At 49.5% G+C, this 24,669-nt stretch overlaps 1 protein-coding gene and 1 long non-coding RNA gene across 2 annotated transcripts in view; one reads left to right on the top strand and one right to left on the bottom strand.

Moving 5' to 3' along the window:
• CABLES1 (Cdk5 and Abl enzyme substrate 1) overlaps nucleotides 1–20,847 on the bottom strand; it is a 105,870-nt gene extending 85,023 nt beyond the window's left edge. Inside the window, exon 1 of the mRNA XM_019930528.3 lies at nucleotides 19,614–20,847. Within this exon, the coding sequence (XP_019786087.1) occupies nucleotides 19,614–20,488 (875 nt within the window). The 5' untranslated portion in view covers nucleotides 20,489–20,847. The remainder of the gene's footprint in view (nucleotides 1–19,613) is intronic.
• LOC109549203 (uncharacterized) overlaps nucleotides 19,342–24,669 on the top strand; it is a 99,946-nt gene continuing 94,618 nt past the window's right edge. Inside the window, exons 1-2 of the long non-coding RNA XR_012325349.1 lie at nucleotides 19,342–19,582; nucleotides 21,357–21,553. This is a non-coding gene — a long non-coding RNA (uncharacterized lncRNA). The remainder of the gene's footprint in view (nucleotides 19,583–21,356; nucleotides 21,554–24,669) is intronic.

The raw sequence follows: 24,669 nt of genomic DNA, 5'->3' as shown, positions 1-24,669 counted from the left end.
GAGCATGGGCTCTAGCGGCACGGGCTTCAGTAGTTGTGGCGCATGGGCTTAGCTGCTCCGCGGCATGTGGGATCTTCCTGGACCAGGGCTCGAACCCGTGTCCCCTGCATTGGCAGGCAGGTTCTTAACCACTGCACCACCAAGGAAGCCCTGTCATTCATTTTTTTTTTTTTTTTTGCGGTACGCGGGCCTCTCGCTGTTGTGGCCTCTCCCGTTGCAGAGCACAGGCTCCGGACGCGCAGGCTCAGCGGCCATGGCTCACGGGCCCAGCCGCTCCACGGCATGTGCGATCCTCCCGGACCGGGGCATGAACCCGTGTCCCCTGCATCAGCAGGCGCACTCTCAACCACTGTACCACCAGGGAAGGCCCCTGTCATTCATTTTTAACACAACTTTAGAGACAACTTTTCTGAAACACAGATTTCCAAAAAGCACCACTAAAGTGTTTTAGGAGAAAGTATGAAGGTAAAGTGAGAGTTGGTGGTTTATTGATTGATTGATTGGTTTATTTTAATGTTCAAAGCAGGATCTTTATCACAGTCCACAGGCCAGTTCGAATTTACAAGGGGCCTCCACTGACAAGGGGGTCTCAGGATGAAGTCCAAAGCGGACATATGGCCCCTACAGAGAACATTTGGCGGGCGGGGGGGATGCGCGTGCCCACCTCTCCCCCACACACGTTGGGCCTTCTGGTTTAATGGTGTCAGACAACAGATGTGCTCGAGGTCCCTCCTGGAAGGGCCCGCTGGACAGACGGACAGGCCACAAAGGCATCACACATGACAGCACAGGGCAGCACAGCCGTCCACAGCTCCACACACCGTGCACCTGGCATTGCACCTGGGGCAGAGGGTTTTGCAAAAGAAAACTGGAGGACAACTCTGCCTCTGTCTCTTCTCATTTCTCAGTTTCTCTCTAGTAACCCACCCCCTATCCAAACAGCTATCTGAGAATCAACACATCTTTTTGAAAGTCCTCACTTGGGAGAATCTCCTTTTATTTAGATAATTTCCGAGTAGCCACAGACAAGAATTACCTGACAATTCTCTGGAGACAAGAATCCTAGCACCTGGTGAGGCCATTTAAACGGCGTAACTTACAATGAGTTGAAAAAACCAGTCAAACCTTTATCATTTTCTCTACCTAGATTTTTAGGATGAGACAAAAATGGGGAAAAAAATCCTAAATTCTTCTGAGAATAGAAAGAGTCTTTGGAACAGCAGACCAATTCTAATCTCGCTAGGAGCAACTAACTTTTTGTCTGTGCATGTGTTTTAATTATTTATTTTTAAACTTCAACAGATGTCTTTTATAAGCTCACACGGCCAGGATCATCTGACCGGAATCTATTTAGCAGGCTATCTTGCACTGACGTCTTTCGCTGAATAAACACTGACATGGAAGAAAGAATCACTTGTTCACTGATAAAAGTGTATACGATAGAAAAAAACCATCTAGGGTAAAAGGTCTATTGAAACGTGTCACAAAATACTTGCTTATAGGAAAGGTGCCCTTTCCCCTTAAGGAAATAGGAGTTTTCTTTCTCTTTAAAAAAATTTGATTGAAGTATAGTTGATTCACAATGCTGTGTTAACTTTTGCTGTACAGCAAAGTGATTCAGTTATATATATTCTTTTCCATTATGGTTTATCACAGGATACTGAATATAATAGTTCCCTATGCTATACAATACGACCTTGCTGTTTATCCATCCGATATATACTAGTTTGCATCTGCTAATCCCAAACTCCCAATCCTTCCCTCCCACAACCCCCTTCTCCTTGGCAACCACAAGTCTGTTCTCTGTGTCTGTGAGTCTGTTTCTGTTTCATAGATATGTTCGTTTGTGTCATGTTTCAGATTCCACATATAAGTGATATCATATGGTATTTGTCTTTCTCTTTCTGACTTACTTCACTTAGTATGATAATCTCTAGGTCCATCCATGTAGCTACAAATAGCATTATTTCAGTCTTTTTAATGGCTGAGTAATATTCCTGTGTGTGTGTGTGTGTGTGTGTGTGTGTGTGTGTAGGTGTATGTGTATCACATCTTCCTTATCCATTCATCTGTCAATGGACATTTAGGTTGTTTCCATGTCTTGGCGGTTGTAAATAGTGCTGCTATGAACACAGGGGTGCCTGTATCTTTCTGAATGATGGTTTTGTCTGGGTATATGCTCAGGAGTGGGATTGCTGGGTCATATGGCAACTCTATTTTTAGTTTTTTGAGGAACCTCAAAATAGAAGTTTTCTAACAAGAGAACTCTGGCGAGCTTATGTTATAAAGGCAAGCAGGTGGGACTTCCCTGGCGGTCCAGTGGTTGGGACTTCGCCTTCCAATGCAGGGGGTGCGGGTTCAATCCCTGGTTGGGGAGCTGGGATCCCACATGCCTCTGGGCCAAAGTACCAAAGCATAAAACAGGAGCAATATTGTAACAAATTCAATAAAGACTTTAAAGATGGTCCACATCAAAAAAAAATCTTTAAAAAAATAAAATAAAGGCAAGCAGGTTAGGCAAAAGCAAAGTGTAATATTAGATACAAACATAAACATGAATTTAGCTCTGCAATTTTTTATAAGCAAATAACAGAAAGTCCCACCTCACGCCCCAGGGCCGGAAAGTTCCAAACTCTGTTTCTAGAAAGCAAACAGAAATTTCCTACATTGCTCTCATAGTCTGCTGCTCTATGTCCTTGTTCCTAATTGAAGCGTCCCCCCGCAAAAGATTAATTTTGTGCCACTCAACTGTGAGAGCCGGGTCTGTGGAGGGAGGGAAGAAATGCAGAAAGTAACTTGACTGCCCAAGAGTGGGGCTTCCAGAGAGAAAAAAAGAATCAATCGATTCCCAGATCACTACCATACCGTAATTACCCAGATGTGGAAATAATGTTACATCCTTTGTTTTTACCTTCTGCTGGTGACATGAAAGGCATTACCAAGGAGATGGGTGGGCTGCCTGGGGTCTGGTTAGAAAGGTACGTGTCTGATGGGTCCTGGGATGGTCTCCCCATTCCTGTGGGACACAGGACTGCTTTTGACTAACATCTGTACCAGTTGCTGAGTCGCAGAAGGAAGGGGAGGAAAACTCTGGCAGTTTTAAATACACTTGATTAGCTGTAAAGATGGAGGTTCTGGGGGGACACAGAAATTTGCTCTTTACATGCCTTAATTATGCTCTCCCCTTGTGACATCTCATGTTCTTGTCTTCTACCACTTGAATGTTCACAGTCAGGGACTATTAAAACCCAGTAGATGCCCGCTAATATCTGCTCGTCTGATTAGCTGTCCACTCATCAAAAATGGCAGGGACTTGACAAAAGTCTTTAATCTGCTGACTGCTGACAGTCAAACTGGATACAGAAAGCTCTAAAACAGATTTTCCAGGTCTGAACTACATAACCCAAATGGAGCAAAAGGACTGGAAAATCGCAAAATCTCCTCTTGGCTCTGGGCCGTGCAATTACAACCATCCTTTCCTATTTGCCTAATTTAAGAGCCATCGCTGATGACCAGACACTCATTTTCTGAGCACCTGTCAGCTAAATAATCATCATGGCTCATGCACAGAGGGTCTAAGGCAGGAGCAGGTCTAAGCCCTGAATATGAATTACACAGAATTCTCACATTAACCACACACACACTTGGTGTTAATACAGTATTTCACAAACGAGGAAACCAAAAGCCAGAAAAGGCTTTATTTAGAAATTGCCCGAAGTCATGCAGGTAGGGAGTAGCAAAGCCAGGATTCAAACCTAGGTCTGGCTGCAGAATTTACATTCTTAGTCACCTTTATCTGATTAAATCACAGAGAAATCATTAGGAAGATAACTTTTTCAACCGTATTAAACTGTGATGTCAGCATTCAAATTCTGCTGTTTAAAGCACTCATCCTATCTTGTAACTGTGCCTGCACGGCAGAGTGGGAAGAAAATGGCCAGAAAGTCAGACTCCACTTTCTGCTGGGACCCCCGAGTCAAGTCTGCTCTCTGGTTCTTGGTTTCCTCATCAATACAGGGAAGACTAAAATGCCAGCCTTTCCCCAATCAAGGGTGTGATCAGGAATAAATATGAGAATGGATGGGGCAGGCCTCTGTAAAACAGAAAATGGACCCCCCCCGGCCCCCCAAGACAGGCCAGCTTTAGGAAGCCTCTAGCACACAGCACGTACTTATACCTGGACAAAGTACAGGCAAGTCTCATTATCTGCAGATTCTGTAGCTGCAAATTTGCCCTCTTGCTGATATATATCTGTATCCTTGCCACATTTTGTGCACTTTCGTGCTTGTTGTTGGTACTTTCGCTGTTTAAAATGGCCCCCAGGCCACATGCTGTCTAGTATGTGACCAACGGGGAAAACTTGTGACAGAGAAGCTTTGTCTAGACAAGAGTTACTGCTGGCCGTGAGTTCAATGCTAATGAATTAACAATATATATTAAATAAGGTATCTCCAAGCAGAGACACACGTAAAACCAGATTATACATTGACTGGATGATGAAAATGTGACCAGAGGCTGGCAGGGTACTTCCCTGGAGCAATGGTCCAGTGTTTGCAGCTCACTCAGGGTTCACTGCCACTTGACAGGATATAACTATGCACTACCATATAAGCTAAAAGTTTTATGATACAAATTCACTCTCTTGGAGCAGAGGCAGTTAACTTGGACGAAGCTGAGCTCTAAAGAGGAAACGCTTAAGTACCTGGAGCTCAGTCTTGGCCCTCCCTGGGTCTCCATCCACAGCCCGTTAGCCTTTGGCCAATATTAGCCTCAGTGAGCAGGGTCGTGGGCTCTCATCCTTTCATTCCATAGCAGCCTCGCTGCTCTGGGCCTCTTCAAGGTCCCTCTCGTCCACCTGAATGTCCACGGCCCGGCTACTGTAGGAAACACCAAGGCCTGTCTGGGGGGCGTGGAGCCCCTCTGTTCTAGGTGACCCTACTCCACGCCACTCCTGTGATCCTCCCACCATCCGGCTCTGACAGTCCCTTTTTCCAGGCTGAGCCTCCAAGAGAGATTCTCACCCAAGTCTGACAATGGCATCCAGGGTGAGAAGCCAGGACCTAGACTCATCTCTCCCTGTCAGGTCACCCGGGAGACTCTCCAACAACTTGAATGGGAAAATCAGCATATATTCTTACACAGAGGCACCTTTCAGAAAGCATTCAAGGAACGCAGCAGAGGTGTCAGGCTACTCAAGAGTCATTTTATGAGTCATTCCAGCGCCAGCAAGGAAAACGGCCTGGAGGAGAAGGGAACGCTGCTGAGACCAAAGACTCAAAACGAAAAACCAACTTTTTTAAGCCACTAGGGGGAAATGTGCAAGTCACCCGATGAGCCTGGGGTCCTGTGGAGACCACAAGAGGCCGGCTGCCCCAGATGCAGCGCTCTTGTGTTTCTCCTCTGACCTAAGGTTGAAGTAGAACAGAAATGAAGCTACTGGTTCTGGACATGGCTACACAGGCTGAATTAGCTCCCAGGGCAAGTGGGAGATGCCAATACTAATGTCACCTCGATTCCTTCTGCCAGGGTTATAATAAGAAACTGGAGACTTCCTCCCTTGGGCATCCTCTGTTAATTGCCATTTATAAAAGTTCTGTTGGCTGGGCCTGTAATATGCATTATATCCCCTTTGAAAACAAGACGAAACTTCTAAAATATCAATCGTCATTCCAAATGGCACAGTGATTTGTTTTCCAACTCACACTCTCGGATTAGCTGGGGAGTCTGTCTGAAAGGCAGTCATCTGGTATCAATTTGTGACAATATAAAATCAAAGCTGAACTCCCATGTAAATACACTTTTGAAAAAAAATTCCAGATTTCACCAGCCAGCATGTATTTTACTCATTTCCTTATATTTCAGTCTTGACTGTTATTTTCCTGGCTCCAAAGAACTAAAGTTACATATAACAAACGTTGCACCTCTTAATAAAGCTCTACTGGCTAAATTCTTTTCAGCTCTGTGAAATACAGCTTTCAGGGAGGGTGTATCTAGATTGATGACTGGGTTGAAATATACCATTACCATCTCTTCCAATCTGCCTGGCCTCATCTGCTCACTTGCGTTTGGAGCAAACAGGGTCAGATAAAAAAGCTCGTTGAGTCACTCTATATACACATAGCAGCTCCCTGCTGACACATCCACAGTCAAACATGGGCCGGATAGGTAACTCACACAAACATATTCTTGGACAGTGCAAGTGTCAAGAAAACCAACTGGGGGCTTCCCTGGTGGCGCAGTGGTTGAGAGTCCATCTGCCGATGCGGGGGACACGGGTTCGTGTCCCGGTCCGGGAAGATTCCACATGCCGCGGAGCAGCTGGGCCCGTGAGCCATGGCCGCTGAGCCTGTGCGTCCAGAGCCTGTGCTCCACGAGGGAGAGGCCACAACAGTGAGAGGCCCGCGTACCACAAAAAAAAAAAAAAAAGAAAAGAAAGAAAACCAACTGGATCCTAAAACAGTACCTGCTTTTTGCTCAGGAAGGACACAAAACTTGTTTGGATAAAATGTTACACTTAATAAAGGCAATATAGCTCAGTGGCAGGAGTACGGTTCAGGGTTAGATATGATTCCAGCTCTGCCGAGCTCTACCTTGGAAAGAAAAGTAAACTCCCCAGAGTTCAATTCTCATCTACAGAGCGATGTCAGCCCCTACAGACATGCAGGGCACCAGCAGGGTGGCTGGGATATAATCATCACATCCGATATTTATCGAGAACTACCTGTGTGCCCAGAACTGCACAAAGTGCTTCAGAGAAATAATGAGATTTAATCCTGGCTGTCATGCTAGGAGATATCTGATTATTAATATTTCCCACTCTTTACACATGAGAACCGAGGCTCATGGAGTTTCCAGATGCTGCCTACCGTCTCACCCGGGGAAGCAGCAGATCTGGGATGTGATGCGATTTCCACATGGCTCTGCAGCTCGTAACATTAGTGTTCAATAAGCAGGCCATTATTATGAAAAACCACCTATAAAACGAGAAGAAGATACGATTGCTGCTGGAATGGTAAGACTGCATCCCAGCCTCACTGTGAACCACAGAGCAAACACAGAATCACTGGACACTGCGTAGTGTTTAGTTACTGCGGCAGATTGCTACGCAGCTTTGCAAAGGTATCTTTTCTTTTTCTTGAGAACGTTATCTTTATCCTTCACACTCTAGATTACTCAGACTTCAACACCTGGCAATTATGCAAATACGCACAAGCTGAACCAGGAACAGTTTGAAAAAGATCTCATGATCTTACTCAAGAGTATTTTTTTTCTTTAATAAAAAGAAATTATATATCTTTAACTGAAATTAAATGAACAAAATCGGATCTGTTTTTTGAAACTGACATGTTCAACATTTACCTTAAAAGGTAGTATTAGACTTTTTAGACCAAAAGAGTTGGAAATGAGTATAAAACTTGAGATGATCTCTCTCAAGCAGAAAATGTACACATTCTCGGTCAAAAAGTTTTTTACGACCCTATATATATCACCTTGAGCTATGTGGAGAGTAAAGGCACAAGATTATGTGGAAAAAAGACAATGAGAAGAAACAGGGTCATCTTCGGGTCTGTACATTTTTCTTCTAGGGAGTTTCTTAAACGCACAGCATTGGCGCCAATACCCTCCTCTCTGTCACAGAGATGGCTCTGCCATCCAATCAGTCCACACGCTCAAAACCCGGTGGGAGGGTCTCCCTCGATGCCTCTGTCTCCCCCAGCTTCCACAGCCAGTCCATCGCCAAGTCCACTCTGCTGCATCCTAAATCTCTGTGGAATCCACCCCCTTCTCCCCACCCCCATCACCACCACTCCAGCCCAAGTGGCCACCATCTCCTGCCTGGACTGCGGCGATAGACTGATTTCCTCCCACCTATGGCTTCCCTCCAAACACACTGCTTGCCCTTCATCTACTTTCTCCACATCTCCCTGCTTCTTCCCACCAGAGACCCTGCCCAGGCTGGTCCTGTGGTCTGCACCAGTCCTCCCAGCCCTTGTTCACCCTTTAGACACCTCCAGAAGCCAGCCCTCCCCATCAGAAGCAGGTCAAACCCACCAGGGCGCTCATCACAGGCTCCGAGAGGACCAAGGCCTTCCCCTCTGTCCACGCACCACAGCCGCAGCCCTACACTTGTGGGTGATGGTTCAAGAGTCTCTCTCCAGCTCCATGGAGAGCTCCATGCTGGCAGGGACCACCCAAGTAACGTACAAGTCCTGTCAATTCTGTCTCAAGTGGAGTCAACGATCCCCTCACCATCTCCACCTAGTCTGGAACTGAACCCATAGCATCTCCAAGGTGAGCCTATATCTCCAAGTAAGGTCACACTCTGAGGTTCCAGGTGGGCGTGAATTTTGGGGGACACTATTCAACCCCGTAACCACAAGAGCTGCAGAGATGGGTGACCCGAAGGACTTCGGGGAGCACAGGCAGTGCCCAAAACCGTGTGGTCATCGAGCCTCACAGTGGTAAGTTAGGCACCTCTGCACGCTCAGGCCCTCACTTCTCTGAGGGACTCCTAACACCAGCTTCTTCGCTGGTCTCCCTCCCTCCAGGAGAAATTTCTAAGCATCCACGAACCCCCAAAACTCTTTCTAAAATTCTCTATGTGTAAGGATAGACGAATTCCCAGAACAGAGAATTTTGGACGTGCACAAGTCCATCTTTCTGAAGCGACAACTAAGATGCCAAAGGGTTAAACACAAAAGGCACTGCTCTCCCTCCTCCATCCAACCCGCCTCCAAGCTTTCAAAACACAGCTGTACTCACACCTGTCCCTGCTCAACAGCCTCCCTCCTTCCTCTGAAATAAAGTTCACCTCCGTGGCTGGGTGCCCAGTGCCGGGCCCTCACCGGCCTGGCTTGCAGGCTTGGCCCCAGGGCCAGGACAGCTGCCCGCTCCAGAGCAGAAACAGGGAGCCGGGCTGCCTCGGCCTGTAATTCTCCTCTCTCCCCGCAGGCAGGCGCTGGTCTCACTGATCCCTGAACCACCAAGCGACTTGATGGTTCACACAGGGGCGTGTGAACAATCCGGCAGGCGGAGGGGTGTGGGCTGCCGCTGACCCCACAGTGCAGCCCCCACGTGGGCTACCCTGGGGACCCTGCTTAGGCCCCAACTCTGTCTGCCCAGGGGGTTCAAAGAGCAAAGGCGGGGGCCAGGTGCAGAGGGACCTGCGAGCAGGGACGGGGGAAGCCAAGTCAGGCACCAGAGCAGCATACAACCGACTCCAGGGTCACGGCCGTGGGGACCCCGAGGGTCCCCCCCCCGGAGCCCTCACACCCCAGGGGTGTCCTGCCTAGAAAAGGAGCAGGCAGCACTCAGACCACAGGATGAGGGCCGTGGCTTCTGCAAAGGGCGGGAGGGAGCAGACGTACGTCTTCCAGAATTGTCTTGGCAGGTAGCACTCCCCTCCCATGGGCCGCAACGGGCAGGGCAGCGTCTTCCATGCCAGCGTGTGGGCCAGACCAGCTGTTGCTCTTAACCTCACTGCTGTGCTGCTCAAAGGGTACGATGCTGAACATGTGAATTCGTCCCTTCTTGTTTCCCTGTCCCGGAGACTGTCATTTTGCAGCGTACATAGGGGCAAAATGCAGCACCTGACGGAGGGGGTGTTGTTTTCCCCAGCTGCTCTGATTTTACTTTACCATGAAATTGAAATTGAAACGATGCGGCGAATTGTCTGCAAGCAAAAGCTCCACCCTGGATGATCTCAGAAGACCCTGTCAAGTTTCTCAACTGCTTCTTGACTGACGGTGTGCGGGCAATACCCGGCAACTGGGAGCAGAACAGCTACAATTTTACCAAGCAATCACCGAGGACCAAACCTCTGCCAGGTGCTTCTCATTTTCATGCTCACAACACCCCAAACGGGCAGGAATTATTGTCCCCATCCTACAGATGAGGCTACTGAGGCTCAGAGGGTTAAATGAGTTTTCCCAAAAGGTGTTGCTAGGGGGCAGAGTTGCCCGCCTCCAAGGCTGGTCTCTCCGTTCTCGAATCTGTTCACCCAATTTGCTGAGAAGGAGGCAGAGCATCAGGGCTGTGGGAAAGGAGCAAGTGACACCAAACTGTGATTTGGAGAGAGCTATTGTTATTGGGAAAATTTTCCACAACTTAGGCACCAAACCAGGGTTCTCTGTTGGCCTGTCCCTCGAGGTTATCACATGAAAATCAGAATCCTTGCTTGACGAGAAGGCGCCACTGGCCAAAAATATAGCACAATATTTCTTTGTACTTTAACATTCTGACCTTGATTGACTCTAGCCCATAGGTCTGAAATGGATGAGGCCCTAGCATTTTTGTTCTCTGGAGGTTAACTAACATACAAGTGGAAGATTTGGGGCAGGAAGGAGAATAAAATGCTACAGCGTGTAATAGAGTCCTTCGCTTTTCTTAAGTGATACAACGACATTAGAATTCGTGGTTTGTTTTAAAACTCTCGGAATCAGAAAACACAGGTTTCAAAATTCCAGCTCTGCCATGTATGGGGTACGTGACCACGGCTGTGTCACCTCGCACTTCATGGTCTTGATTATCTAGTCTATAAAACAGCTACCACATTGTCTTTTTGAAAACGACTTAATATATAGGAAAGCACTTTGTAAACTGTAAAGCCCCAAACGAGTAAGTAGGATTTAATTATCAGATGTTCGTCTTAGGATGGATAAACTGAATCCCTCAATTACGGACACAATCACCTAGGAATTTGTAATCATCTTCCTTCCTCAGGTCTCCCTCTCCGAGAGCAAACTTTATTCAACTCAATAAAAAAGTAAAATACTTCAAGAACTACCTTTCAACATCAGATCAACCATTTACCTCCTAACATTCCAATTTTGTTTTACTATTTTTTAATTGAAATATAGTTGACATGGAATATTGTATTAGTTGCAGGTATACAACATAGTGGTTTGACATTTAAAAACATGGAAGTCTGCACCTCAATTCCCTGCACCTATTTTGCCCATCCCCCCACCCCGACATGCTAAATTTAGTCCTTCAGCAAAACATTATAGACTTTGCCTGTCCTCCGGTCCTTCACACCCTCCCACCCCCTTCCTAAAATGATCAAAGCAGACATTTCGCTGTATAAAGCACTGGGTCAATGAGTAAACTGCTTTAAAATAAAAATCAATGTGCTGGGCACACAAATCTTTGGCATTGTCAAATATTTTATTGGTCTCTTCTTGAATGGCTTGTCATCTATCTGTCATGAAATTAAACTTAGATACTAAGTACATCCTAGCCTTTATGTTTTTTATTTTTATTAAAAAATTTTTTTTGATGTGGATCATTTTTAAAGTCTTTATGGAATTTGTTACAATATTGCTTCTGTTTTATGTTTTGGTTTTATGGCCACGAGGCATGTGGGATATCTTAGCCCCCCGACGAGGGACCGAACCCACACCCCCTGAACTGGAAGGCGAAGTCTTAACCACTGGACCGCCAGGGAAGTCCCTCATCCTAGCCTTTAAATCAGGGATAAGACTGGGCCCTTTCATGCACACACACGTTATTACAATATTCCAAGTCCTAAACTTCTAGGATTTGCATGCTCTGTGTTACAAGCTTTTGTTTTTGTGACCAAATGTGCAGCAATAAACCTCAAACCACATCAATGACAACCCCGTTAAATATAAACTAGTGTGCAATTATCCAAAATGCTAACACAAACAAAAGGGAAAAAACCCAGGAAACCCTGATTGATTGTATGTTCTCGGAGACTTCTAAAAACCAAACAAAAATAAAAATACACTACACAATTTGTAAAGGAGGGTAACAGCTAATGATTTTACGATTCCTCCAGATAGTACTGAGCAGTCTGAGCCCCAGTGTCTGAAAAGTTTGGTTTTTAAATTGCACACAGGTTGAAACTTGAGGCGGGGGGTTGTTAGATATTTTTTTTGAGGTGGAAAATGGGTGGTGGTGACCCTATGGGAAATTCACAGAATTATGTGCAATAATAAATTCTGATAAAAATGTCTGGTTTTCAACACTCTTCCTCTGATGATGACATTTTGCACAGCCCCCCAGGGGACAAAGGAACAAAGAGACGTGTGGTGAGGCTCCTGGTACATGTGCTGACAAACCAGGTCTCCGGAAGGAAAAAAGCAAAACCCTGGCTTGTAAAACTGGCTGATTCCTGTGGTGTAAATACTCCCACCATGACTGATTTCAGTTACTGATCAGCTCAGATTCCTCATCCTCCGTTCCTACCGAGTTATAGGAGTCAGTCCAGCACACTCCCCCGGCTCTGGCAGAAAGCCAGATTAGAGGAGACCAGGGCTCAAATTCTAGCTCTAGATCCCAGTTATGAGGCCTTAGACCAGCTTCCTTAACCCCTCCAACCCTCAGTGTCCATAGCTCTAAAATGGGTATAATCCCAGTGCCTTAGGATTGCCACACAAATAAAACAAAATAATGCATGTGAAGCCCACAGCACGCAGGAAGGTGCTATCTTCCCTCCCTGGGGAGAGGGAGAAGCTGCGAGCGTGGGGTGGGGTTGGTGGGTGGGTGGGTGGATGATGCGGAAGAAACATGCAGGGAGGAAGGTTCATTGCTGCAGGACTGCGGAAGGAGGTGGTAGGTTGGCTACTTTACCAAATAAAAGTTCGGGAGTGACTGCTGGGTGAAAATAAAAGACCTAGAAAGTTGGGGTGAGGGGCAGCCTCAGGCCTGTCTCCAGCAAGTCCCCCAACCAGTGAGGGGCCAGGGCAGGTGCACACAGACCCAGGGAAGTAAGGAAGTCCCCCCGGGAGGGCGTGCTCAGTACCATACCCAGGGCGGGGAGTCGGGGCGGGGTGGGGGGGAGGGCGTGGGTGATTCTGCAGGGTGATGGGTCCAAAAGGGAGGAAAGGTGTCTGGTGGGGACCCTTCCCATGGAGAAGCCTGTGGGTGCCAGAACCCAGGTGTCCTTTGCAAAGCCAGCACAGCATGGAGATGACAGGCGTGCAGGGGAGCAGAGAGGGTGCCACGGTGGCAGGAGAGCCACACATGAAATACAAGGAATTTAAAACTGCCCAGATCGGGTGTGGGCCTCAGAAAGGCCCCTCTGTTGGCCGGGGAGAAGGGCTGGCGGGTCCAAACAGAAGCCAGGAGCCTCCAGGAGACAAGGACAGGGAGGGACCAAGGCGACCAGCCCACATCTCTGGAGACAGAGCCCTGTGCAGGGGGGCAGAGGTCTCACGCGTTTCTGTAAGGAATCAGAATGAATAGCTCAGGCTCTGCAGGCCACGTGGTCTCTGCCGCAACTATGCCACTCTGCTCTTGTGGCACAAGGGCCCCCAAAGACCATACAGAGATGAACAAGCGTGGCTGTGTCCTAGAAAATCTTGTTTATAAACAGACCATGGGCCATAGTCTGCCAACCCCTGGGCTGGGGAAGCCGTGATGCTGAGAAAATAGAGAGGGTCCGAAGAAAGGAAACACGCCCAGGAGGGAGGTGGTATTATTATTCCCATTTCATGGATGAGAACCTCATCCCAGAGTAAGTGGCAGAACTAGGGCCACAAACCCCATTCCTGGGGGTGCCAGGCTCCTGTTCCTCTTCCGCCTCCCTGTGAAAGATGGAAGGCACAGAAAGCACAGGTGCACTGAAGAGATAACAAAGGTGACAGGAATTTAGGTGTGGTCGAGAAGGGTGGGGGGCGGTGCAGGCAGGCCCTGGGCAAGACAGGATCGCTGTAGTCAGGGAATCCTGTCCGCCCTGGGCTGTCCCCTGGGCTCTCACGCACAGAGGTCCTCCCTGAAGGACAGAGAGGCAGACACCTACATAAGGAAACCGCAGGGCTAGCACTGCCCTTCGAGGTCACGTACACCACCTTCACCCCGGTTCCGCTGAAGCCAGTTGAACAAGCATTTATGAGCCTGGCTCAAACCACAGTGGAGCAGAGACAAGCGGGTTATAGGGCCCAGGCCCTGGAGCCAGAATGCCTGTGTTCAAACCCAGCTCCCACGGACAGCCTGAGGGATCCTGGGCCAGTAACTTAACCTGTCTGTGCTTCAGACTAGGGGCGATACAGGGGTGCTGTCCAAGGGCTGTTATAAATGTGAACTCGCCTGACCTCCACAGGGTGCTTGGAACGACACCTGGGACATGGTAGTTAAATAAAAATACTGACTGCATCAAGGCACGGAGCCAGGTCCCACGGTGGGGAGCGTGAAGTGTCCCCGCCCTGGTGAGGGCTCAAACAGCAGGCTCACCTCTAACCAAGCTCTCATCACCGGAAAAATCGGCCCATTTACCTGCATCTCCCAACACACACAGGGACCACGCTGGTGTATGGACCTCCCATAACTGACAGGGGCGCTCCATAATTGATATTCATGATGTTCATGCTTGTTGAATAAATCAGACAAGGCATTAGGTCCCCAAACTAGAATTTCCTCCGCGACATACCTGACAGATATCAGAGCACCTAGGGTCACCCTCTACTCACTCTGTGACCTTGGATTCCTGCCCCTCCGTGCTGGTGGGGGCTGAAATCAACATCTACAAAAGCACTTTGTAAACCTGAAGGCCCTTTAAAGGCAACAGAAGTGGGGACCGCAGATCACTTCCGAGGCAGGAGTGGTGGCCCTGGCTTCCAGCCTGGATGGCCGCCGGGGGCCGGCAGGCCAGTTGCGACACCTCCCCAGCCAGAGGGAACACAGCTGAACATGTCTTTTAAAGTTCTCCCTTACACCCGGGGAAACCCATTCCTTCATTCATTAGTGCACGTCCTGCCAGCTGGAGCCTCCCAGGATACACGTAGTTCCACCTCTGCATCTGACACTGAGGTTCAGTTACCCACTCATCCCCAGGCGCAAGGGCAAGGGCACCCAGGGCACTAGGCTGGAAGAACACAGCACTCAACTGTCCCAGCGCTTTCATCCCAGAAGGAAACGGAGAGGCTGGGGTGGGGGGGTGGTGAAGCGACTTGCCCGAGGTTACCAGCCAGTGCAGGGGCAGGTCCAGAGCCCAGGGGGGCAGGGTACCGGCTGGGCATTCCTGATCGACATCGTGTCACCTCACCCGGCCTCACCTACTGCTCCTTCCCAGTGTGTTCAAAGGCCACCTGCCCTTGACCTTCTCCCTACCTAACAACTCTCCTTCCTGGGGAAAAGTGTCCAGCAGGCGGAGCTCCCCAGCCCGGCTACAGGGACACACTGCAAAGCCAGGCTGTGGCTTCCCTCACCCTTCCTGGAGGGCAAAGGGTCACACTTGAATTCACTGCCCTCGCTGGGCACTTGCCAGCAGCGGGCAGGCTTCCGATGCATTTCCCCTGCTGAGTTCACCCACGACATGACAACTCGGCGACTGCAAGGAAGGGGGCAGCGGGCGAGCCTCGGGCTCTCGCCTCAGGCCCTGGCAGGAGCTGTGGGTGAGCATCCTGACCAGGGCGTGGCCTGGCCCGGGACTGCAGTTTTGGCTTCCACAATGCATGTTGCTGGAAAGATGGCTCAACAATAACTTGGGTTGGCTTACCGCAGAGGAGGTCAAAGTCCTTTCCTGACTTCTAAAATCCAGAAGGGTCAGGTGGCTTCCAGCTGGAACACAGTGTGGTGACTTGCCTGAAGTCACAAAGCAGGGAGGTGACAAAGTGGGGAGAGAAGTCCATCCCCCCGCTCTTACTCTTGGCGGCGATCCCCTGTTGAGCTCACGTTTTTCTTTTCAGTAAAGAGGACACCACAGACCCAGCACCAGTCCAGGTCTCACCCCAGGAGGGGCCCTGCAGAGGGAGGGCTGGTTAGAAGCTCCAGAGCACTGAGGTGTGAGCCTGAGCTCTGCCCCAAGGGGCAAGTGACCTCGAGCAGGTTACTTAATCTCTCTGAGCCCTGGTTTCCTGGTCCTTAGAGTAGGAACAATCATAATACCAGTAAAGTCTTTTTCAAGGTGCGGCCCATTTGCCTCCCAGGAAGCTAGTTAACTATGCAGACTTGGGACCCCCAGACCCGCAGGATCAGAATCTGCCTTTTCTCAAGATCCCCAGGTGACTCTAAACTCATTTACATACATAATACATACAGCACTTAGCACCTGCACAGTCGCCCCCCGCCCAACCCCGATAGTAAATGTAAGCTCAGTCTGCACTTGAAAGGGTCTGGAACACAGGCCGGGGCTCTCCGGAAGGACTGACTTACTGCCCAAGGCTGTGCACCACGATTCGAACCCCAGGCTTGGGACTCTTCTGCACCACACGCTCTCTTTCCACTGAAGACCCGAGTCTCCACAAGGCACACGCTAACACGGGTGTTCTAAGAAGCAAAACCCTCACGTTTTAAATTAATACCCTGGTCCCCGTGGGCCCCTCTCATCAGGGCCGATGGTGCACGTCTGTTCACCTGGGCTCCATTCTGCAATTCAGGAGCTCTACGAAGTGGAGTAACCCGCTGCCAGCTGCTACCTGAGGTGAAATTTTTAAAGTGAAAGAAAGCCTTAAAACACACCGTATACATGTACACTCCCCTTCACCTATTCACACCTTCCTCGGGCAGAGAACACAACAGAATGTCAAGCTAGAAGGCATCCTTTTGGTTTCCCAGCTCTGACACCCAGCCATAGAGCAAACCCCAGCACAAACTCCAGGCAGGCCCGGAGCCCCATGCACGAGGTCCGTGGTCCTAAGTTCGCTATACACTTCCGTGGAGACTGGTTAAGTAGCAAGGCTAAACGTAAGGATGAGGAAAGGGAGTGCAGAATCGTACCAGCACGACTGGCCTGCTGTATCCCGGACAAACATCTACAGCCAACAGCTCCAAAATTCTCCTGGGGCCTACTGCACGCAAGGCACAGTGATACCGCGCAGTGGCGGAGGAAAGACACCAGGCTTGGATCTCAAAGGTCCTGGCCAACACTGGGTCTGAGAAAGAATCTACACACAGGGTGGCTGTGAGGATTCACTGGGATAAGTGTTAACTATCCAGCCGAGAGCACAGAGATGGAGTCATCAATCCATGGACACATCTGCGCCAAGGTCTGGGCACAGAAATTTTCCTGTCATATTTCAAGATCTGGAAGTACAAGTAATAATTGTGATTAGTTTTACAAGCGTCCAGATGGAAGTAGCAAAAAAGAAAGGGTTTCAAGATTTCAGATCAGGAGATTCTGATTTTTATATACCCATACCAAACCGGGTATATGAAATCCCAAATTCATGAAAAAAAAAAGGCAGATTTCAATGAACTACGGCAGTGCTTTCCAAACTTTCACTTGTATGTGAATCATCTGGGGATCTTGTTAAAATGCAAATTTGCGCTCAAATAGTCCAGAGTAGGGCCTGAGGGTTTGCATTTGTAAGAGCTCTGAAGGTCCAAGAACTCACTTTTGAGCAGGAAGGTTGTTTGGAATTCTTTAAATTGCAAGCAACAAATCCAAGGAAAGCATAGTATGATTTAAAAACAACACCGCAGGAGAACATCTGAGAAGTAGTATATGGAACCACCAGGCTAGGAGAACTTCTTAAAGGGAGGCATACCGGGAAAACAAATGACATTCTTTAAGTTGGCCTGGGCCTTATTCAAATGAGTCTGTACTCCACATCACAATTCGTCTAGGCAGGTGAAAGTACTCTCTAGTGATCACAAAAGCACCACACTTCTGACAAAATTCTTGCAAGCAGGTCAGTGTAGGAAACAAAGTATCCTAGGAGATTCCAAGTTCCTGGCCACTCCATGAGTAGTGGCCATGCTAGCTCTTCACGGCCTTTCTTAAATCTCTGTTTTACCCATTTACTTCCTCTCTGCACGTTAAATTTGACACTATTTCTGTTGGCAGATGTAATTTTTTCAATGCCCGTCAAGTTGCTGGATATGGATAATTCCGAAGTAGTAAGATGAATGTGGCTGTCAGGTTAAGGAAGCATCTTATACCAACTAATCATCTTAATGTGTGTGTTGGGGGGGGATCAATAAAACACCCAAGGGGTTCATATTTATAGGTTCAGAGATTAAATCTGGCTGTTTTTTGGATCAGAAATATCAACACACAAGATCCTCCGTGTCCTCTGAAATGAGATTCTTGGAGACAAAGTGTGAAGTTATTTGGTTTCTAGATGTTTTGAGCATGGGAACACATCTGTCTACTACGAGACGCAGGGCAACCTTGCACACTGGCTTAGAATAACATGTATGTTTATTACAACTCCTGTCCTGACCCGCTGGACAAGCTGGGCTCACGCTCAAACTATACAGTCATTAAGAGCCAGTGCGTGATGTCAAGCTGCCCAGAAACTGCTGAGTCCGAACCACTCATCCAGAACGGAAGGGATTCCCCTCCCCTCCTGTGCACTGGCCCAATAACGGGGAGAGGCGTGCTCTGACAAGAAGTGCCAGGCCCAGGCTGTCACCTGTGCCCAGCGTCACTAATCATCCGTGCAGTCACAAAGCTATTCGACCGCTCCACACCCCTGCCCGCAGCCCATGTGCACTCAGCTAGGATGCTACATACCAAGCAGGGTCAGGATTTCACCACTTGGGAAGAAACAGACTCAGAACAAAATTCTGCAGGAGCCTGCCTTGTTCTCTCCCATCTGTCCACTGCGGGAGGAAGTTAAGTTTTCCAACAGGCCACCTTCTTACTTAGGCCAGAAAAAGCCTAAGTGTTCAGATGAGCATTACAGGAGAGAGGCTGTAACAGGAAAGGTTCCCCCTTCTCACCTTGAGGCCTGCGACATGTTGGCAAGGTCCCATTCCAGAAGGGGAAACTGAAGCCCCAGGAAGTTAAAATAACTGTGCCATAGGGAGCCTAGGAGGCCTTCCTAAGTAACAAGCCTCCCAGGGAACAGGTCTGCACTTCCTTGGGGCTCCCCACTCCTGTTCTCTCGCAACCTCCAGTCCCACTGCCTGATGCAGACCTAGCTCCCCGACTGTCCCTGGAACATAAGTGACAAGCTCTAGTCATTTCCTGAATAAGCAAGTGTCCAACATTTCACGGTTTTGCTAAGATGCTTGATACCCGCAGATGACTTAAGCAAGCGAACACAACCACCTTTCCACTAATTTCAGCAAATTCACCTTGGAATGGAAAAAAGGATCCTCAAGCCCTATTTTCTCCCTGTCCCCCACCACCAAGGCCTGGTTCAAGGGAACATAAGGACTTCCCTTCTCTTAGAAAAGCAAAAGGAAAATGCCAAGTTCTCCTGGGACACTGGAATACTTTGAGCGCAGGCAGAACTTCTCAGGAGGGGTTCACGGCGTGTCTGCGACAAGTTCGGCTCACACGCGCCGCTTAGCCGCCGGCCGGACCCACGGCTCAACTCTGCGCCCCGCCTAGTCTTGCCTGGCGCAAGGAGAGTGCTTCTCCGGGTCCGGACCGGGTTTCTGGAAGCTCGTGATCTCCTCCTTGCAGTGGGAGGTTTTGGTGCCGCTTTTCAGTGGGCTCCCGCAAGCCCTATCTCGGGACCCACTGCATGAGCATGGTGCTGCTGCTCTGTGAGTGCCGGGCTCGTGCACACACGTGTGAACACACACACACGCTCCCTAGAGACTTTCTCTCTTCCGCGTGCCCTCGTGGTTTGGAATTCGCGCCAGAAGCCCAGAGATCCGGCAGGGCGCGGGAATTGGGAGCGACCGAGTCCCGCAGCAGAGAGCGGGCCGGGAGGGACGCGAGGTAAGGCGCGCGTGGCGTCCTGGATACTCACCGGGACCTCTGCAGCTGCTCGAAGGCGCTGGTGCTGACCCCCTGGCCCGGCTGCTCCAGGGAACAGTAGTTCTGCGAGGTCTGCCTGGAGAAGGCGATCGGCAGGATTCCCTGAGTGAAAGAGTTGAGGCGGCCACGACTACCGCTCCCACTCCCGGGGGTCCCGGAGCCCAAGAAGGCGGCCGCCGGCACGTGCACGCTGGTAAAGGCATCGTCTTCCTCCAACTCCTCCTGCCCGGCGCCCCCGGGCCCGTCGGGCAGCTGCGGCTGAACGCAGGCGGCGAGAGGCGCGGGCCGGGGCGGCTGCAATTGCTCCCCCGATGCCCGGCCCGCGCCCAGGGGGCTCGCGAACCCTCGGGCCGCCCCAGGGCCGAGCACGGTCGCGTGGCCGCCGGGGACCAGGGGCGGCAGCGGCGAGGGCGGCGGATGGCAGGGGCCCGATCCAGCTGCCAACGCCGCCGCCGTGCCCGCCGCGGCGAGCGCGCCGCAACCGCCCCGCTCGGCGGCGGCGAGCAGGCTGAGCCGCGTCCTCGCGCCGCAGGCGCTGCCTGCGCCCGGCTTGGCCGCACCGCTCTCCTCGCCGCCGGCCCACTCCTCGTCCTGCAGCGGCGGCCGTCCGTCCAGCGAGATGTTGGTGAGGAAGGAGAGGGCAGCCTGGCGGCGCCGCGGGTCCATGCGCGTCTTCCTGGGGGGCTCGGGCGGCGGCAGCGGTGGCTGCGGCGGCGGCTGGGCCGGCGCGGCGGCCGCGGGCTGAGGCTGCTGCTGTGGCGGCTGCTGCAATCTTCTGGTGCCCGCGGCGACGGTGCCGGCGCTGCTGCTGCTGCTGCGGACGGCCTTGCCGGCGGTGGCGGCCGTGGTGGCGGCAGTCGCCGCCATTGTGTCCGTCTGCGGCGATATTTCCGCGATGCCCCGAGAAGCGAGCGGCGCCCGAGTACTAAGCGGCGGGCGCGAGCGCCGGTGACCCGGGCTGGGCAGGGCGCGGGGCGCGGGCGGCGTGCGCGGCGGCCCGGCCCCCCAGCGGGCGGGCCATGCTTGCCCCTCGGTGCTCGGGCGGGGGGCGCTGCCGCTCCGGCCCACGCGCGCGGCTCGCTGGCTAGCTGGCCGTCTGCCCGCCCGCCAGCAGCCTGGGGGTTCGGTCCCGGGCCCTCTCAGACCCCGCGGTCTCCGACTCTCGGGCCCCGGTGTCCGTATTTATAGGTGCGCGCGCCCCGCGCTCGCGCTCCGAAGCGCTCTTTGCAAAAACACTGTATCACGTGTGGGGAATGAAACCTGGGAGGAAAACAAAGCCGCAGGCGGCAGCCGCGGAGGCCGGCGGCCGGAGGCGGGGGGCCGGAGGAGGAGGAGGAGGGGGAGGAAGGGAAAGCCAAGCGGGTGGCGGGGCGAGGGACCGGCCGGGCGGTCCAGGTAGTCCGAGCCGACTGCGGGGAGAGTTGGTGGCTCCCAGGGCGCGCGCCCAGGTGAGGGAGGTAGCACGTTTCCTCGTAGCGCTTGGGCTGGGAATTGGGGGCGCGAGCAGAACCCCATGAGTCACGGCGTGAAAATGTGGTCCCGGGAGAGTTGTGGGTCTGCGGGACAATTAATTGGAGCGACGCGGAGATTTGGCCCGCGAGCTTGTTAACTGGATCCCGCGCTGCTGTTGGGCCCGGAGAAATACATCCTTATTAATAGTTACACACCCCTTATGTGGACAGTCCCACCATAAAGCTGTCGCTAACCGTTGAGTTTGTGTCTCATTCATTCGCAGACTGAGGATGCAGCCCCTGATTTAAATGCATACCCGAGGGTGCGTAAGAACCCAGGAGCGAACATCAAACGTGTGGCCAGACTAATTGACACATCTCCATTTGATGGTGCTGTCACTTTTCATCTCTTTCTTAGCAAAGGCCAACATAAATTTTTACTTCGACCCAGAAACGTGCTCCGTTTTCCATGAAGAACAAGGTAAGCTAAGATGGCCTCACAACCTTTTCCCCTTGTCACCTTGCAAATTTTTGTGGGTTATGATCTCTTTTCCTCCCATATAAACTGGGAACAAAATGCACAGCTACTTTCTGTCATTTATTTCATAAACATCCGTCTGGCACCTGCAATGTCTTATGTAAAGATGAGTACCTGTCCAAGCTGCAGCTCTGGATCTGCGAGGGGTGGCAGAATTCTGTACCCCAACCTCACGCCCAACAAACGCCTGTCCTGGGGGGGTTGGAGTGGGGGGTGGTTACCATGAGCCATCCGAAAACGCCTGCAGATTTCCCAGTGCGGTTCAGGTGACTTACCAAGTGCAGTAGGAACAATTGTCACACTGACTTGAGTTCTGTGACATCTAAGAAACCCTCTACACTTTCCTGAGGGAGAAGAAATGTGTTTAAGATCAAGGGATTAATTTAATTAAAGGTTTAAATTTAGCCTTGGAGCTAATGGGTAACTGTACATTGAAATTCCACTCCATTTCAAGTTCAAGAAAGTAAATTGAGTAATGTAGAGCAAATACACCCTTCCAGAGACATGCAGCCAGCCTGGAGGATGAGATATGGGTGAGTTCGGGTTACAGTGGTTTAGGACAAACATGGCACATGGCCCTTTACATGAACAATTGTTCATTTTTTATGTTATGCCATTTTTAGGCCTTTTGAGAAAGTGGAACCCAGTGTCTATATTTAGAGCAGCCTTACTGCAGCTAAGCGACCAGTGCTGTGTAATTTCATTAGGATTTTAATTACTCTCTTCAACTAACGACTTGAAACTTCCAAGTTACTTTATTATAACTAACTTAATTTACTTGACCACTGGTCTGGTTGTGCTGACAGGCAGTGTTTAAAAAAAACACCAACTCTGCACATGTAAAAGAAAAAACTATTTTTATCAAAAAAGTGATACATGTTTATTGCAGAACATTTAAAGAATAAGGTAAGCAAAGAGAAGTAGGAAAAATATAAAGCTTCACTAACAATCGCATCTCCTATGGAAATTTTGATTTCTGTCCTGTGTATATTTTTAAACAGAAGTTAAAGGGGGCTGTTTGTGTCTTGCGATCTTTGCTTGCTGTGTTGCAATCATCCTTCCTTTTAGAATATTCTTCTATAGCATCATTTTAATGACTGCACGGTGTTCAGTTTGATGGAGACACTATAATTATTAAGCCTGTGCCCTACATTGAACATTTAGGTTGTTTCCTCTTATGCTGTTATAAAGAGTGATGATGACATCCTTTGTTTTGCTAAATCTTGCTACCATCCAATATTATTTTCTTAGGTTAAATGGATTTGGGGGCAAAGGACATACCATATTTTTAAGGCTTTCTATCCAGAAAAGTTGTTCCAGTTGGTTTCCTCACTCTTGCCAGCGTTGGGTATTAAAAATTTTTCATCAATATTTATTTCTTTGCCCATTTAAGCTATTGTAAGGGTCAAATATGCAAACTAATTTCAAATATTTATTAAAACATCAAACAAGAATTAATATCGATTTAACCTCCAAACCGCTCCTGTGATCTTCTTACGGGGATCAGGAGAGATACAATTTACAGTTCACCTACTATGTTCTAGCCACAGAAGATTTCTAATCCTGATGACTACTCTGCAGTGCTGGGGGGAGGGGAGATTATCATCATTAGTTTACAGATGAGGCTCAGAAAAATAAAATGATTTGCCCAAGGTCACCAGCTCTTAAAGTGGCTGGGCTAGGGGCTTCCCTGGTGGTGCAGTGGTTAAGAAGCCACCTGCCAATGCAGGGGACACGGGTGCGAGCCCTGGTCCGGAAAGATCCCACATGCCGCGGTGCAACTAAGCCGGTGCGCCACAACTACTGAGCCTGCGCTCTAGAACCCGTGAGCCCTGACTACTGAGCCGGCAGGCTTAGAACTGGTGCTCCACAACAAGAGAAGCCACCACAGTGAGAAGCCTGCGCACCGCAACGAAGAGTAGCCCCCCCCGCCGCAACTAGAGAAAACCCACACACAGCAACGAAGACCCAACGCAGCCAAAAATAAATAAATAAATAAATTTATATTAAAAAAAAATAGTGGCTGGGCCGGTATGCAAATATTACTCCAAGACCCATACATATTCTTGCGCCCTCTGCTGGTGAGGATGTTTTATGGGGGGCTGTCTCCACATTTAATCTCATACTCATAATTAAGAGTCAACTATAATGGAAGTAAAACAAGCTTTGGAGGAAGGGGATCTGGGTTTCAAGAGTAAGTTTCTTAACCTCTCCAAGCCAGTTTCGTCTGGGTTATTCTGAGGTACAAATGAGGTTGCTTGAGAAGCATTTTATAAACTTTAAAGTACTTTTTATAATGTTTGTTACTATACCATCCTAATCTACTTACTCCCTGAATTTTTCCAAATTCACTTATTTTTCACCTATTTATACATGGATCAAGTATTACTGAGCAACTTCTATGTGCACAGCACCATCTTGCTACAAAACGGATAAAAAGAAGTGTAACCTTTAGCCCTTGTGCCCTTGACACTGATAGTAGTGAAAACCAAAAGCTCAGGACACATTTCAGTAAAATGGTAAGGCAGACTCTGATTAAGTGATCAAGGGAGCAATCTGACTGGGACGCTCTATACATATTATCATAGTGTGAAAAAGGAGCTTTTCATTTGAGGGGAGGCCTCAAGCAAGAGCCAGGATTTAAGCTGACCTGGGAAATGAAGGAAGGAAGAAGTTCAGTTCGCGAAGAGGAAATTCTGCAAATTCCTCATGGATTGCAAGCTTAGAAGTATAATTCTTACTAAACCAGTTGCCAAGGTTTGATTTTTTTCCATTTCTTTTCATATTGCTCCATTCCAAGCACCCATTCTGAAAACTGTAATTGCATGCACAAACTGTTTTGACTGACATACATGGGAGTCAATTAAAAAAAGAAAAAAGAACCTGCAAGTAATCACTGATCCTTTAAAAAAAATAATTCCGCAGACCAAGAAGTCTGAAAATTAGCTTAGAGAAAACAGTGGATATCAGTCATATCAGAAGCCATCTGACATAAGTGGCAATAACAAGGGGTTCTGATGCCAGCTTAGGCCCTTACAAGCTTATGACCTCTGGGGCCT

Source organism: Tursiops truncatus, chromosome 13 (genome assembly GCF_011762595.2).
Source record: "Tursiops truncatus isolate mTurTru1 chromosome 13, mTurTru1.mat.Y, whole genome shotgun sequence".
NCBI lineage: Eukaryota > Metazoa > Chordata > Mammalia > Artiodactyla > Delphinidae > Tursiops > Tursiops truncatus.
This window is presented reverse-complemented; position numbering and strand designations above follow the sequence as displayed.